General features: G+C 42.7%; 2 protein-coding genes across 2 annotated transcripts in view; both read left to right on the top strand.

Annotated features, from left to right (window-relative positions):
• col2a1a (collagen, type II, alpha 1a) overlaps window positions 1–9,059 on the top strand; it is a 41,168-nt gene extending 32,109 nt beyond the window's left edge. Inside the window, exons 41-53 of the mRNA XM_063220407.1 lie at window positions 63–224; window positions 457–564; window positions 1,178–1,285; window positions 1,493–1,546; window positions 3,060–3,167; window positions 3,574–3,627; window positions 4,464–4,571; window positions 4,972–5,025; window positions 5,405–5,512; window positions 5,881–6,169; window positions 6,486–6,673; window positions 7,041–7,283; window positions 7,449–9,059. Of these exons, the coding sequence (XP_063076477.1) occupies window positions 63–224; window positions 457–564; window positions 1,178–1,285; window positions 1,493–1,546; window positions 3,060–3,167; window positions 3,574–3,627; window positions 4,464–4,571; window positions 4,972–5,025; window positions 5,405–5,512; window positions 5,881–6,169; window positions 6,486–6,673; window positions 7,041–7,283; window positions 7,449–7,595 (1,731 nt within the window). The 3' untranslated portion in view covers window positions 7,596–9,059. The remainder of the gene's footprint in view (window positions 1–62; window positions 225–456; window positions 565–1,177; window positions 1,286–1,492; window positions 1,547–3,059; window positions 3,168–3,573; window positions 3,628–4,463; window positions 4,572–4,971; window positions 5,026–5,404; window positions 5,513–5,880; window positions 6,170–6,485; window positions 6,674–7,040; window positions 7,284–7,448) is intronic.
• A 2,569-nt stretch (window positions 9,060–11,628) lies between these two features.
• LOC134466488 (charged multivesicular body protein 4b) lies at window positions 11,629–15,666 on the top strand. Its single transcript, XM_063220388.1, has 5 exons — window positions 11,629–11,918; window positions 12,641–12,818; window positions 12,923–13,037; window positions 13,229–13,355; window positions 15,032–15,666. The coding sequence occupies exons 1-5, from the start codon at window positions 11,735–11,737 to the stop codon at window positions 15,100–15,102; spliced, it is 675 nt and encodes a 224-aa protein (XP_063076458.1). The 5' UTR covers window positions 11,629–11,734; the 3' UTR covers window positions 15,103–15,666.
• Window positions 15,667–15,699: the final 33 nt, after the last annotated feature.

The raw sequence follows: 15,699 nt of genomic DNA, 5'->3' as shown, positions 1-15,699 counted from the left end.
TTCACATGGGCTGTGCCTCATGTGTTCATTTCCTCATTGTGTTTTGCATTGTCCTCTAATAGGGAAACCCTGGTCCCTCTGGTCCCCCTGGAGGTGCTGGCAAGGACGGTCCTAAGGGAGTGCGCGGTGACGCCGGTCCCCCAGGAAGAGCAGGAGACGCTGGACTGCGTGGACCCGCCGGTGCCCCCGGAGAGAAGGGAGAGCCTGGAGAGGATGGTCCCTCTGTAAGTTTCACCCTTTTTCTGTATTCAAACAAATGTGGCCTGACTGGGTACGTCACCAACCAATGCAATCGAGTGTGAATTGCGTATTACTCCGATACTGTATTTGCTGATTAGTAATGCTAACATCCTGATCTTGGATAAGGATCAGTAGTTAGTATCAGTACTTACAGGTCAGGTAGTATCCACACTAGTTGTTAGCGTACTCATGAGCTGGGTTCTTGTTGTTCCTCAGGGTGTTGATGGTCCTCCTGGCCCAGCTGGTCTTGCTGGTTCTCGTGGTATCGTTGGTCTGCCTGGACAGCGTGGTGAGAGAGGCTTCCCCGGACTTCCCGGACCTTCTGTGAGTACCAGAAGTTTGCAAAACTGGCAATTAACCAAGGATCTGGAACTCCTATGCACAGCCAGGTTCCAGGTGCTGGTGAAGTGCAGTTATCAGTAATCCATAGTAAAAAAGAAGGATCACCGCACACTGGTGGACTTAGTTTTTGCTGTTTTTATTTAGGTGAACAACGCGTTTCGCATTGCGCTTCGTCAGGTTCACTGGCAATTAACCCACTCCAGGATGCTGAAGTGTCTCAGTTGGTAGCCATTCCATTGGCTGTACACTTATTATATTAACAGATTAGGACGTCTTGGTAAAAGATTGTACATCTTCTCAGAACAATTCAAAATCATTGGTGTCATTGTATCAAAGATACTTGTGCCAAGTGTTGATATAAAAAAAAATCACATAGTAGTAAGTCTTGTCTATCCGATTTGCAAGCTTTCTTGCACACACATGACTAGGTAATTGATAACCAGTTCACTGCTAATTGATTGATACTAATTAATACTGCTAACTTGATGAATAATAACTAGGTAATTGGTTGATGGCTAATTGACTGGTGGCTTATTGCTAACCAGATAACTGTTGGCAATTGGTGAATTGGTTGTCCAATCGTGATGTGCCACAGGGTGAGCCAGGCAAACAGGGATCTCCTGGTGGTGCTGGTGACCGTGGACCCCCTGGACCCGTTGGACCCCCTGGATTGAGTGGACCCGCTGGAGAGACCGGAAGAGAGGTACAAACGCCAACACTGTCTGCAAAAACGCTTCCATTTTGCAGAATAGGCATACTGGGAATATTGTTTGCTGTTAGCTTTCACCATACCTGTGCTTCGTTTTTGTAATGAGTGTCTTTGTCTTTCTCTCCTTCGTCTCTCTTGTTTCTTTCTGTCTGTGTTGCTCCCTTCCCCTGTCTCTCTCACACACAAATCCCCATCCTGTAGGGTAACCCTGGTGCTGATGGACCTCCTGGTAGAGATGGATCTGCTGGAGTGAAGGTAAGATGTCCATGAGGGTTCAGATGTCTCAAAAATCAGAATCAGTAGTCAGAAACTACAACAGAAGAACACTAATGTCCTCCACACATGCAAAAAAGATGTGAAAGGACTCCACTAGCATACAATAACTATGTGGACATTTGAGTTCGGTAGCACAGCAGTATATAAGTGGAATCTGAGGAAAGATGTGAGAACATGAATAAAGATTTGAATTTAATTTGAATAGGATTTCAGTCTTATTTGGCTGTTGAGAAGTAGGTCAACAAATTACAGATCTTACTTGTCAAGAGTGGCTGCCCTAACCTAGAATTTAATACATAATAAAAGTATAATAAGTGAAGTAATAGGGTCCACAGAGTACAGCCATCATCAGTCATGACCTGGTTCTGTTGCTCCTAGCTACTCAAAATGGCTCATATGGCACACAGAAGGGTTCATCAAACTATCACAACACATCGTATGACTAAAGACACTCAAAGCACTTACATGTACTGTACCACATAACACATCAGCCCTGAGCAAGTGTTTGTACTTTGCATGTTAGATGCTAAGTAGATCCCTCTTCCCAGTAGACATCCTGCCATTACATATGTGACCAGTTTCCTCATATCCATGAAGGCCTTTCTCACATGTGTTAAAAAAAAGCCCTTACTATTACACATTCACATCACACATTATAAACAATACAAATCTGCTCAGGTCACACATCTCCTGTTCAGTCTTGTTGAGACTTCAGGTTTACATAATCCTGTTGAATACATGGAAATTACTAAAATGGCATTCAGTTATTCCGTCAATTAGCATATCAAAGATATGGTCTAATACAGTCCAGGTTGAAAATAAATGCAGCATTGCCTGGCATGTATTATTAATAAGGAGTCAAAGGCGGTCATTGTGAGAAAGCCCAAACTTCAAAGGATCCTCACAATGACTTCTTTTGCAGTTTTTCATTCCACAAGCTGAAGTTCAGGGAAGTAGAGGTGGCGTCTCCAAACATCCATGCAACTCCAATTGCACATGGAGGCAGAATGTGAAACTGTATTCAGGTACAAACCTGAACCAAGAACTAGACTTTTGAATCTAGGCCATCATCAGCATTTCCAAGTTGAAATCCAATTCACAATGCCATGTTGACTCATAAAGCCGTGCCCTGTAGCTTTGGCTTTTGAGCCATGAGCTGAACCTGAAGTGTCATCTGTGGCGTTTCAGTGCCTGCTATGTGTGTGGTGTCATGGTGTAGGTTATGCAATGTTAAATCGGACCCTGAGAGTGAGCCATCAGTTCAACCTTAGCTCAGTAAGAAATGGCCCCTGTTATAAATTACTTGTTACAAGAATTTCAATGACCAAGACATAATGTGTTACCACTAAAGGCACAGTGCACTGTCAGAATGGTGTACTACTATGGTAGTAAAGTTGTTTCAGTGGCTATTACAGCATCCCACTGGTGGAATGGTGTGGGCAAAGGGGGCGGTGTTTCAGTGGCTGTAATGTGCCCTTGTGTCCCTGTGCAGGGAGAGCGTGGTAACACTGGACCTATTGGTGCCCCTGGAGCCCCCGGCGCCACTGGCGCTCCTGGAGCCGTCGGACCCCTGGGCAAACAGGGAGACAGAGGAGAGTCTGTGAGTATTACTGCCATAACTTCATGCATTTCTGCAGTACATCCACTAAATAATAACATTGTCATAACGGGACTTCAATGTCGTATCATGCAGTCAGAGGTACACTGGCAGCATGACAGTGGCAATGCATCAACGTTGTGTTAGGGATGGTTTGATATTCAACATTCCACAATTATGGGTTCAACAATATTGTTCTGCAGCCGCTATTACACACACACACACACACACACACACACACACACACACACACACACACACACACACACACACACACACACACACACACACACACACACACACACACACACACACACACACACACACACACACACACTAGCTCTTGTCGTCTCTCTCTTTGTCTCTCCATCTGATCCTCCTTTCCTCTCTCTTCTCTGTTTCACCATAGGGTGCCCAAGGACCCGCTGGACCCCCCGGAGCTGCTGGAGCAAGAGGCATGGCTGTGAGTACCTGGACACTTTAGGCCCCACATCTGTCTGAGAAGGACACCTAGCCTAGAAATCTAGACACCCCTAGTGGCCGCAAATAGGGGTTTAACTTGCTAGGCTAAAGGAGACCCATTATTGCCCATCAAATTACCCATCAAAAGATAATGAAGCACGTCAGTGAAAAGACATTCAAATCTATAAATACTGTAGATTAGTGAAGATGGTGGCATGCAGAGACGCAGCGGCCTGTAGTACGGTTGTACTCCAAACACAATTTCGGTGCCCTTTTTTTGACAATGACAATAAAACTCTTGAATCTTGAATCTAAAGCAAAAGATTGCTCCTCCTCTCCTCGCTGAGTAGGAGACCTGTAATCCTTATATAGACCCAATGGGAACACTGATGAAGGGCTAGACCCGAAACGTTTGTCCCCTGTCTGTCGGTTTTATTTACATTTTTCGGCTTTGTTTAATACATTTTTTGATTTTGCATCCAGCTCCAGTGTGCGACTCCTTTCTTCCTTTTATCATAGACCCAATGGGAGCATACACAATGAAAACATCATCAAACTGATGTGATTGCTTCAATCACAAATGATATTCCGGTCTTGATTCATTCAAAAGAACATAGCGGCAGGTTGATTACAATAATCCCAAACTATATTATTATAAATAAAATATGAAACAATTGTTAAGACACTGATTGAATTATAACAAAAAACATTCTCCAATTAATTCTCATTCATGTGAATTCTGAATACAAATCTTTTTTGTAAATGAAACTCCAAAAAGTGTTGATTGATCAGTGTTACTCAGACATGATGTGACCTGTGATGTGATGTCATGTGCAGGGACCCCAAGGACCCCGCGGTGACAAGGGAGAGTCTGGCGAGGCCGGAGAGAGGGGACAGAAGGGACACAGAGGATTCACCGGTCTGCAGGGTCTGCCTGGACCTCCCGTGAGTGACACACACAAACACACACTCAGCATCCTCCTCTCAAACACATCACTAAATTGCTACATGCATGGAAGTAAAACATGGCGATACACACATACATTACATGGCATAATCTGCCATTTCATGTTCAAGACAAGACATACGAACCATGAAGCACCCAACTTTATATATATCTTTCTATATATCTCATACCAACAAATACTTTGGTGCCTGCCACACTTTGATCTCATATGCAACACAACCTGCCAGATAAATGTAATTACAGGACATTCTTGGAAGCTTTTATCCAAAGCAACTAACAATAGTGGACAAAAATCAATTCAGCCTGGGCAAAAACAAGTACAATCAATGAGAAAATGCTGAACCCCCTCCCCTCCCCTCCCCTCCCCTCCTTCTGTAGGGTCCCGCTGGAGATGCTGGTGCTGCCGGACCTGCTGGACCTGCCGGAGCTAAGGTGAGCTGTCGTTTGACATGGACGTGGACATTTGGACACAAAGAAACATGGACATTCAGACCACATAGAGACATGGGCATTTGGACACTTCGAGACATGAACATTCGGACATAGAGAGACATGGCTATTCGGACGCATAAAGACATTGACATTTGGACATAGAGAGACATTTGTGAATGTCACAGAAATTTGTACACAGAAAGACATGGTCATTTGGACACATATACATAGTAAAACGTAGATAGATATTGTGTTCGTATAAATGTGAATCCAGCTATCCATTTACTTGTACAAAAATATACAAAAAACTTGTACACAGTTCAGTATCACAGTATTTGGTGTGTCTAATGTCTAATCTTAAGCTCTCTTCTCCATGCAGGGACCTGCTGGAGCAGTTGGAATTTCTGGAAAGGATGGAAATAATGGACAGCCTGGACCCATCGGACCCGCCGGACCTCGTGGACGCTCTGGCGAGACTGGCCCTGCTGTGAGTTGCCTATCCCTGTGGACCTCTCCGCCACTCTCCTTATTGTCTTCTGCCAAGCACTAGGCTACTCCTCTGGTCAACATCAGACCTGGTAACATAGTTAACAAACCCTTGAATTGGTCTCAGGAGGACCATTTGTTGGGTGCACATCAGCCTATAACCCAGTTGAAATTGAACCAGATCCCTTACCTCACCTCACCAATATAGCCATAGAATATTGAGGTATTGAGGTATTGACCATGAAGTATTGCCACACAGAGAGCATACAAAGAAGCTCACATGGCTTAACCGCTACTTTACCTCTTTCCACTCTCACTCTCTGCCTCTTCCTCTCTCCTCCTTCCTCCCTCCTCTCTTTATCCCTACAGGGTCCTCCCGGTAACGCTGGACCTCCTGGACCTCCTGGTCCCCCAGGCCCTGGCATCGACATGTCCGCCTTCGCTGGCCTGGGCCAGGGTGAGAAGGGACCCGACCCCCTGAGGTACATGCGCGCTGACGACCCATCCAGCTCCGTCAGGCAACACGACCTGGAGGTGGACTCCACGCTCAAGTCCATCACCAACCAGCTGGAGGACATGCGCAGCCCCGACGGTACCCGCAAGAACCCCGCACGCTCCTGCAGAGACCTCAAGCTCTGCCACCCCGAATGGAAGAGCGGTGAGTGACATGCACACAGGCAGTCACACTCAGACATACACTTAGACACTAGCATGGCACATACTGTATGACTTGACCTAGGAAGGCGATGCTGATGAAGACAAAGTGCTTTTTTTGCTGTGACTAAACATTGCTAAGTTCAGGGAGTGTATGTTGTACTTCTCATCCCAGATTTCATTGTACTCTATATTGCCTGACATGTTCCTATAATCTTCTTGCTCCAGCTGTGCAAGACAATGTGAAACTGTTTGAGTTACATTCATAAAGAGAAGGGTCCTGGGTGCTGATTTAGTTATCTCTTGCTTCTCTTTGACAGGCGACTACTTTGTGGACCCCAACTTGGGCAGCACGGCCGATGCCATCAAGGTCTTCTGCAACATGGAGACTGGTGAGACCTGTGTCTACCCCAACACCCCCAGCATCCCACGCAAGAACTGGTGGAGCAGCAAGAGCAAGACGAACAAGCACGTCTGGTTCGGCGAGACCATGAATGGTGGATTCCACGTAAGTGGCTTCCTTTAATTTCCATGAGTTGAGGTCAACAACTTTGGCCATCTCTTACAGGGCATGCCTGAAATCACCGGTGAAACATTCATAGTGACAAGCACTTAGTTGTCCCTTTTTCCATCCTACTTGTGATAAATAAGCCTCCTCAGATGGACAAGCTGTGAGATTTTAAAAAAACGTAGAGAACCCAAGAGAACCTTATTGTTAACATTCGTAGATATACCTTATATAAAAAGAAGAGAGAGGGTTTTTTTTTCAGGTTTACTTCTTGTTATATGGCATTCATGTCCTGGCCTAAAAACAAAGCAGCTATGACCAAACCCCAACTTGACTGGTTTGTGTTTTTGTTCTCTCGCGTCCACAGTTCAGCTATGCTGATGACAACCTGCCCGGCAACACCGCCAACATCCAGCTGACCTTCTTGAGGCTGCTGTCCACGGAAGCCACCCAGAACATCACCTACCACTGCAAGAACAGCATCGCCTACATGGACCAGGCGGCAGGCAACCTGAAGAAGGCTGTGCTGCTGCAGGGCTCCAACGACATCGAGATCAGAGCCGAGGGCAACAGCCGCTTCACATACAGTGTCGTGGAGGATGGTTGCAAGGTACATCTACAATGCACACTCACAAATACACACACGCACACTACCATACAGCACACAATGCCAAATTCTCTTCCTCTCTTGCGCAGACACTAAAACTAGGAACAATATTGCCAAACCATGTGCTCAAACCATTCCCTAACACTCCATTACTCTTATTTTCCACAGAAACACACAGGCCAGTGGGGCAAGACAGTGATCGAGTACAAGACTCAGAAGACGTCTAGGCTGCCCGTTGTGGACATTGCTCCCATGGACATTGGAGGTGCTGACCAGGAGTTTGGAGTGGACATTGGAGCCGTCTGCTTCTTGTAAAGTGGAATAACAAGAGCAAAAGAAACACAAACGATATGAAAAGAAGTCCATTAAAGAAGCAATACACACTTTCTAAATGAAGACAATGGAAGACAGGAAAAGACATTAAAATTGATTTGATACTTTTTCCTCCAAACATAAAGTTGTGCTCTCCAAGTTTGTGCGCCTAGGATATCGGCACTGAGTGACACCAGAAGTATGGGTTTGTAGTTCCACTGAGCGGCACCAGAAAAATCCCCGGCAGACCCGCCCCCTCTGACATCAATCATGTTTCTCAAAGATCACGCGTTCCCGATGGCCGTCAGGGAGAGATGGAAACAACAGACGAACATGAGAAAGGGAAAGAAGCAACGAAACATGGCTGGATGTCAACCCTTATACCCCAACACAGTGCGGGAAGGGGCCCACAGAACTGGGTGCGTTTGATTGGATACCACAAAGGCCCCTCCCACTAAAGAACAACAGGATCCACCCAGTTCTCTACAGCCCCTCCCTGTCTTTCTAGAATGATGTAAAAAGTTCAGGTGTTCCTAAAATCTACCAACTAGGAAAAAAACATTTACTGTGTATTATAAAACCTTGGTTCTATTGTTGTAAAAGTCTGTGTTTCATCCAGATACTGATTTATATATTTCCATGTTTATGTGAGTGTGTGTATGCATGTGTCTGTGTGCACGCCAACACTTTTTGGGAAGTGCCGTTTAAGTACAGTTTTTAATTTGGGAGGTTTTGGGTTAGGAGTGTGATTGATATTTTTAATTTCCCCTTGACAGCCCTTGTTAGGAACTCTGTTTTTATCCTTTCAACACACAACCAAAGAATTGCTTAATAAATTTGGAAAATATGTCTGTTTACTTTTAGTTTTATTACCCTCATTTTTTATTTTGATTTTTTTGTTTTATTTTGTGGGTTATTCTGTTTTTGAAGCTACCTCGCGCTGACAAAACAAAAAAGTATGAATGTCAGCCTGAGGTGAGGCTGAACATTGCATGAGCCTAGTTGACACGAGCCCCCTTCCCACTTCCCACCCACCCCAACCCACCCCACTCTTTCATACGGTGCTATGACTTTTTCAAAACAAAACAAATGACCACCCTTTTTTTTTAGAGGTCCCAGAATCCCCCTCTTCCCTACTTGCCTCACACTGCACACACACACCCTGCGCTGGGAGTAAAAGGAACAGTCTGGAATGATCAGAGGAACGAGGGGCCTCCTCTGACACATGCCAAGATTGACACCCGCCTGTCCATCCCCTCCCACACACAGCTCCCAGTACAGCCTCCCACTCTCCAAGAGCCAGGGTGTGTCTCTAAGTGTGAGGGTGTGTATATTTTTTGTTATTAATATTATTATGATCATGATCATTTTTTTATTTTTGTTTTTCTTTTTTTTCTGTTTGGGGAGGGTTTTGATTTTGTTTTGTTACGGTTTAATTAATGTAAATTGGAAAATAAAGTAAAAAAACAAGGAACAGTGAAGTCAATTTTTAATTGTTGTTTTCTTGGTGCTATGAATAGTGTGCTTGAACAAATTGGAAGGATATCTACAAGCAGTAACACATAAGCCATTGCTACACATATTTACATGCCAATTACACCTCCCATTATGGCCATAAAAGGGAGGTTATCCACATATGACAAACATACTTGAACACCTTCCATACTTGAAATCGCACATCATTGTACATTGTATTAACTGCTTTCCTAAATATAAAATGCAACATTATTGGCAAATTGGTCTTTTCAGAGAGCCCACTCATTTCTATAAATTTCTGGCACCGCATGTGTTAACTTCAACTTTAAATTAATTATACACTAAAATGAATATAGGGTGTTCATTGTCTGAGAACTTATTCACGTTTGCAACATTACAGATTTCAATGCCATAAGTTAATAGAGTCCTGTAGAATTATGTCAGGACGATAATAAATTATTAATAATTATTACTATTATTCATGCAATAATACAAACTACTGATGCATTCATTATGTTGATGCATGGCACAGCACTTTTATGCATAACATACAACTAAATAAAGATATGCCAACGGATGATATTTAGTCATTGAGCTGCAACATTTTATCCCAATATAGACATCTGTGGTCATGGGCAGATATGAAAGTCACCTCGAAATTTATTTCGGCACCATTAATGGACTATCCCTCAGTAGGTAAGTTTGTACCTCAGGCCCACAGAGTCGGTCTTCAAGATAGGTACTATGGGAAACTGCTAATGGTGCCACTCCAGTAGGGGGTGCCGGACTAGAAAACGCTCTATGGAAAAACCTCAAACTCGCCTAGGGCACCAAATGGACAAGGACAAAGTCATGGGTTCAGACAGTCAGACCATCTCTATATCATAGTTCACAATTCTCTTTCTTTTTTTTCAGTCTTTTACACATTGAACTACAGTTGTATGTAGAGTATGATAATGTGCTATATAAATTATAGTGATCAAATATTTATTGATAGTTCAATTACAGAGAATGTTACTTCCAACCTAGCCTGATTATCATCGACTTTCAAATCTCTTCGAGACTTGGTCTGACCAAGAGCATAACTAACATTTCCCAAACCGTATAATTGACAAGCCTCCCTTGGTTTGCTAATGGTTGTTTGCTTCCCGACAAAGTGGGAGGAGTTTTTTTGACCTGGCTAGTTGCAGCGCTGAAGGTGTTGCGTCACAAGGAGAGCACGGCCTGGCTACTTCCAACCTAGGCAGACCGAAGAAGAAAACTAATTGTATTCCTTCAAAGTCATGGAGGGCTGAATGGTGTTACCAATAGACAATAGCCCTCAAAATAAAAACAATCCAGATCTAACCATGGAACAGTTCAGTCAGTGGATATCAGGTTATAATTAACTCAGTTAAGAATGGATATTCATGAAGACAGCTGATACCTAATATTTTACAACTCAAATGCAGTAAAGCTGTGGTAACAGAAGTCCCCTACAGGAAGAATGTATTTGCTTACATACAGTATGGTAATTTGATAATTATTGGATTATTTCCTTTTAAAGTGCACTCTCTAACTTCCTGCTCCATCAATGTGTGACCTTCTGACCCCATCATGCATGTACAATGGCCATATCTAGTCTCTCTTGACTGATTGAATTAGAAATGGATGACAGACCTACCAGACCTATCAAAATCCAGGCCTTCTGTAGTTAAAAGAGAAAAAAAAGTTAAATGTAAATACTAAACTGTGTGTGTGTGTGTGTGTGTGTGTGTGTGTGTGTGTGTGTGTGTGTGTGTGTGTGTGTGTGTGTGTGTGTGTGTGTGTAATATTTCTATGATCATTTTGTCACTGTCAAGCAGAAACCTTTTATCTGCACTTTTCATAGTTTGTTACTTACAATAACACAATTTACTTCAGTCGAGCGCAACCGGCCAATTTGGCTAGTGGATGTTTTTTTAACTGGCCAAAATGAAATTTAACCCGCATTTGGCAGATTGGTGGGTGTTAATTTAGAGCCCTGCTTATAAGTAATAAATCACTATTTTCTAAATAAATAATCAATTCAACATTTAAGTTGGTTATTAAATAATTTCTCATTACACATACTCATGGAATGGAGAATGACCAGTAGTATGATAGGCTATATATTTATAATAATATAAAGAACAAATATAATAATAAAGAACAAATATTTATTATTAATAATAATAATAATAATAATAATAATAATAATAATAATAATGATAATAATAATAATAATAATAATAGTGGAGATACAAACATTTTTGCAAATAGGAATAAATCTCAAACAAATCACATCAGTTTTTCAACTCATATACTCATATCATATACTCAACTCATATCATCATCATATCATATCAGTTTTCCCTATCACTAGCGTGTGCAGGTCGAGAACAAAGTTCAAATAGGCCTACAGTTAGGTGAGTAGGGTAGGTAAGCCCCTGGCACATTCTGTCCATTGACAGGCGTCCAAAAAACAAGTTTTACATTTTCCTCCTGCTGGTGGCGATAAAGCGCCGCAGTGGAAAATTACGTCATCACCGGGCCTAAACGCGGAAATAGAACATCAACAAGGCAAGCGAAGACGTAGCTAGTCGTGCTCGGTGGCGTTTAGCTAGCTGTTTAGAGGAAAGAATCGGATTTTGACAATTTAATTCAACATGTCTGTGTTTGGCAAGTTGTTTGGTGGGGGGAATAAAGGAGGAAAAGGGCCGAGTCCACAAGAGGCCATCCAGCGACTTCGCGAAACAGAGGAGATGTTAGCTAAAAAACAGGATTTCCTAGAGAAAAAGATTGAACAGGAACTTGCGACTGCTAAGAAGCACGGCACGAAAAACAAACGAGGTGAGAAATACAATGTATGTTGTCGTAAAGGATAGAGAAACATTGAAATAATGTAGTCCAGTTCTCTGTTTTGAATATACAGTAGTGTCTGTTTGATGTTTGCTAGTTTGATCGCAGTGCTTTGTGAAACTTCATGGCAGGTAACAAGCTAGCTAGATAGCTAACAAGCTAACCAATTTTGGGTGGCTGTGTAGCTCGATAGTGTTTTGTTATCGAATTGATAAAGCAAGCTTTCTTTGTATAATCTGTTGAATCTGTGTCTGTTGTATATTTACGAAGTTCCTTAATCAAATCAATCACTAAGAGTTGTCGCTGATTAGGTTGAATCATAAGCTAATATTTGTTAGCATAACATCTACGGGACTCCGACCATGAAGCGTAGGTATGGGGTTGACATTCAGCTCAGCTGTGCTGTCAATAGCTGAATTGATGCGGTAGCTCAAGCAGTAGTTCTAGTTGTCAAAACGACCTGTAGTTCTACACACAGTGACATTTTAAACACAAGGTGTAGGAGAAAGTGACGTTGCTTGTTTGCGGTACTGTTGCATTCCCCCTCACATGACATTTGTGACTACTTGACGTAAGAAATGAATGGGGTGTGGTGTCCCGTATTTGTCGCCAAGTTACCAATCAACTTGTTGTCTAGCACTTCCGTAACCTTTTGTATATCGTCAGGGAGGGTTTATGGTATCATGTGTGTAACCTGTCAACACGTCATACAGCTGCCATTCAGGCACTGAAGAGGAAGAAACGCTACGAGAAACAGCTGGAGCAGATCGATGGAACCTTGTCCACTATCGAGTTCCAGAGGGAGGCTTTGGAGAATGCCAACACAAACACCGAGGTGCTCAAGAATATGGGCTTCGCAGCGAAGGCCATGAAGGCCGCCCACGAAAACATGTAAGCCCCTCTTATTTAATTGATTGGATTCTGTTCTTATATTCACCCAAGTAATGGTTCCTAATTTAGTGTTGATAAACGCTTATTGACACCTTGGCATACAGGGACATCGATAAGGTGGACGACTTGATGCAAGACATCACAGAACAACAGGAGATTGCACAGGAGATATCAGACGCCATCTCTAGACCTGTTGGCTTCGGCGAGGACTTTGATGAGGTAGGTGTCCTCACTGTCATTTAATGTGAACTTCATGGTAAAGATTGAAGAACTACCTAGAAGTACTGACATACTGCAAAGTTCACTGAATACTAGTGGTCCTGGTGTACCTAATTATATTTTGTTGGGTAAATAACCTTAATATGAGTCTTAACATTTTTGCAATTGATCCAATCTTCTCACTTATGTAGGATGAGCTGAATGCTGAACTTGAGGAATTGGAGCAGGAGGAACTAGACAAAAACCTTTTGGATATTGGTGGGACAGAAGACGTCCCATTACCAAGTGTGCCTTCCACCTCTCTCCCATCCAAACCAGGTGAGATGTTGATATATTTTTTGTCTGTTCAATACTTCGGCGTTGTCCACATTAATTTGGACCATTTTGATTATCCAGCTCAATGTGGACAGGGTCTTAGGCAGGAGGTGTTTGTTTCCCCCCTGGTGATCATATCAGGTTTGATCACTTTATCCTGGTGATCATAGCAGGTTTGATGTTTTCATCGCATTGGCCCAATGGAGAATCTGATCTAGTCAGACTTTCCTGATATGAACCAGATATTTCTGATTAATACAGACGGACAATGTTAATTGGAGACTGTTGCCGGTAATTAGAGATGTCTGGTCAAATTATAAGAAGAATCACAGTGCCCCCACCCGAGATCGTCCAAGCTAAATCATTTACGTGTTTAATATTTCCTTTCCGTATTATTTAATGATTTTGAGTGCAGAAATTATCATGTCCCTGCCTGGTTCCCAAAGAAGCTATCCTCATTTTAATCGGTATGGTCAGATCAGCATGTTGGATTTGAGATGTCAGAAATGTTGCTACTCGGATACTAGTGAGTCAAAATTAAAACTATTGGCACAAGTCTTCCCAGCCCAGAAAGTAGCGTGGCCTTATCCAGTCGTAAGTCCACGGTGCTGTGCAAGACCTGCCCAAACTATCATACACACATTTTTAAATCCTCATCACCAACCAGCACACAAGGACTTCATGAAGTCTATTACTTCAGATACTTTTGAGCAAAAACAAATGTTTCTTTGTGTTATTCAAGAGATTCAAGAAACAAGAGTTTGTCATTGTCATTGAAGGCAACAAAATTGTGTGTTGAGCAACAACACTGCACAGTTTCAAGTAGTAATAGTAGTAGCCTATGTACATATACATCGTCAAAGTGCTTGACCCCCCTCCCATATAAATTAATAAGTAATTCTTTTATTAGTTTTTTTGTATTGATGCAATCTTGATTTATCTTATTATCACTTCTTCTTGGTGTGGAAAATAGCGTCATTCCCTTTCCATGGTGTTCGTTTTTAAATTTAGAATTCATGGCAACCATGCCCGTTACAGACCAGGGCCCAGGCTACTACAGAGCCCCTGACTCTTGCCCTGTGTTTGGTCCAAAAAACAGAGGAAATGAGGACTCCAAGCTCTTCTATTAGATGATTTACCTCTTAACTTAAACTGTTTTTTTTTCCTGAACCAGCTTAGTACAGTATAGGCCCCTGAACAACACTGACAATACCATTATTGTTAGTCCAATTAGGACTTGTAGCCATTTTCAGCTATAAGATTCTGTTTGAAGATCTGCAAGTCAAAGGGTTCATTCCATTATCCTATCTCCCGTCCTCAACCTGTGCTTGTGGCCTTGTGCTTTGCTGACTCGCCGTCTCCGTGGAGAAAACAATAACGTTTCCCCGCTGTCAGCCTACCCACAGCAACTTTTGGAGGACTTTTCCCCATCCAGATTGCAAATGAGAAAATGACATCGTAATTGTGCTTTTGCGAGATATTGAATTAAACGTCTGTCTTGATTGTCGTGTGACATCACAAGGCCACAAGCGAAAGGAAGGATGGGAGATGGAATATTGGAAAGATCCCATAGCTTGTCTGGATAGAATCCTGAGGCATCATTGTGGTCAAGCAAAGAAACTAAATATTTTAACAAATTCTTGAACGGCTTCAATAAATGTCTGTGTTTCTTCTCCCAGCCAAGAAAAAAGAAGAGGAGGATGACGACGACATGGCAGATCTGAAGGCCTGGGCCATGGAGGCCATGTAACTACCTGTCAAGTCGCCAGCAAGAGGAAGAGAACATGAGATGGTCTGCTTTCTTCATACCGGGGATGTAAAGGAACTGGACATGCTCCCAATGGTCACACTACGCTACATCAATAGCTCTACATCCTATCCTACTGCCCAGCGCTCCCTCTAAAGGCCACAGTCTTTGCACTGTCGCACTGATGGGCAATCGGGGGTTTAAATAATTATTTTGTTTTTGTTGGGTTTTTTCTTTTTTTTTGTGGGAGGGAAATGAGTTATGTGACGATTCTGTTTGTATGTGTTCTCCTTTAGAATAGGTACAGGGTGAAATAGGATGTTTTAAAAAAAGAAATATATCTATATATAATATTCATTTCCCCCAATTGACGGAGCCTTCATTTGATACTTGTGGAAGATTCTTTCCTCCCCCCTTTTTCATCCTCTCAGAGGATCGGTTCTTAGCCTATATACACTGTACAAACTCATCGAGCTGTGTAAGAGTGGACAATGGTGTGTTCAAGCAGGTTGACTTTGCGGATATTTGTGTGTGTGTGTGTGCGTGTGCGCGCGTGTGCGCATGGTGTGTGTGATGCGTGATGCGTGATGCAATGGCATG

This window comes from Engraulis encrasicolus, chromosome 2, assembly GCF_034702125.1.
Source record: "Engraulis encrasicolus isolate BLACKSEA-1 chromosome 2, IST_EnEncr_1.0, whole genome shotgun sequence".
Classification (NCBI taxonomy): Eukaryota; Metazoa; Chordata; class Actinopteri; order Clupeiformes; family Engraulidae; genus Engraulis; species Engraulis encrasicolus.
The sequence above is the reverse complement of the archived record's forward strand: the minus strand, read 5'-3'. Positions and strand labels throughout refer to the sequence as shown.

Coding starts and splice junctions, on each gene's coding strand:
- LOC134466488 (XM_063220388.1), top strand. CDS start 11,735: ATGTCTGTGTTTGGCAAGTTGTTTGGTGGGGGGAATAAAGGAGGAAAA. Junction 11,919..12,640: donor CGGCACGAAAAACAAACGAG/GTGAGAAATACA, acceptor CACGTCATACAG/CTGCCATTCAGGCACTGAAG. Junction 13,356..15,031: donor CTCTCTCCCATCCAAACCAG/GTGAGATGTTGA, acceptor TTCTTCTCCCAG/CCAAGAAAAAAGAAGAGGAG.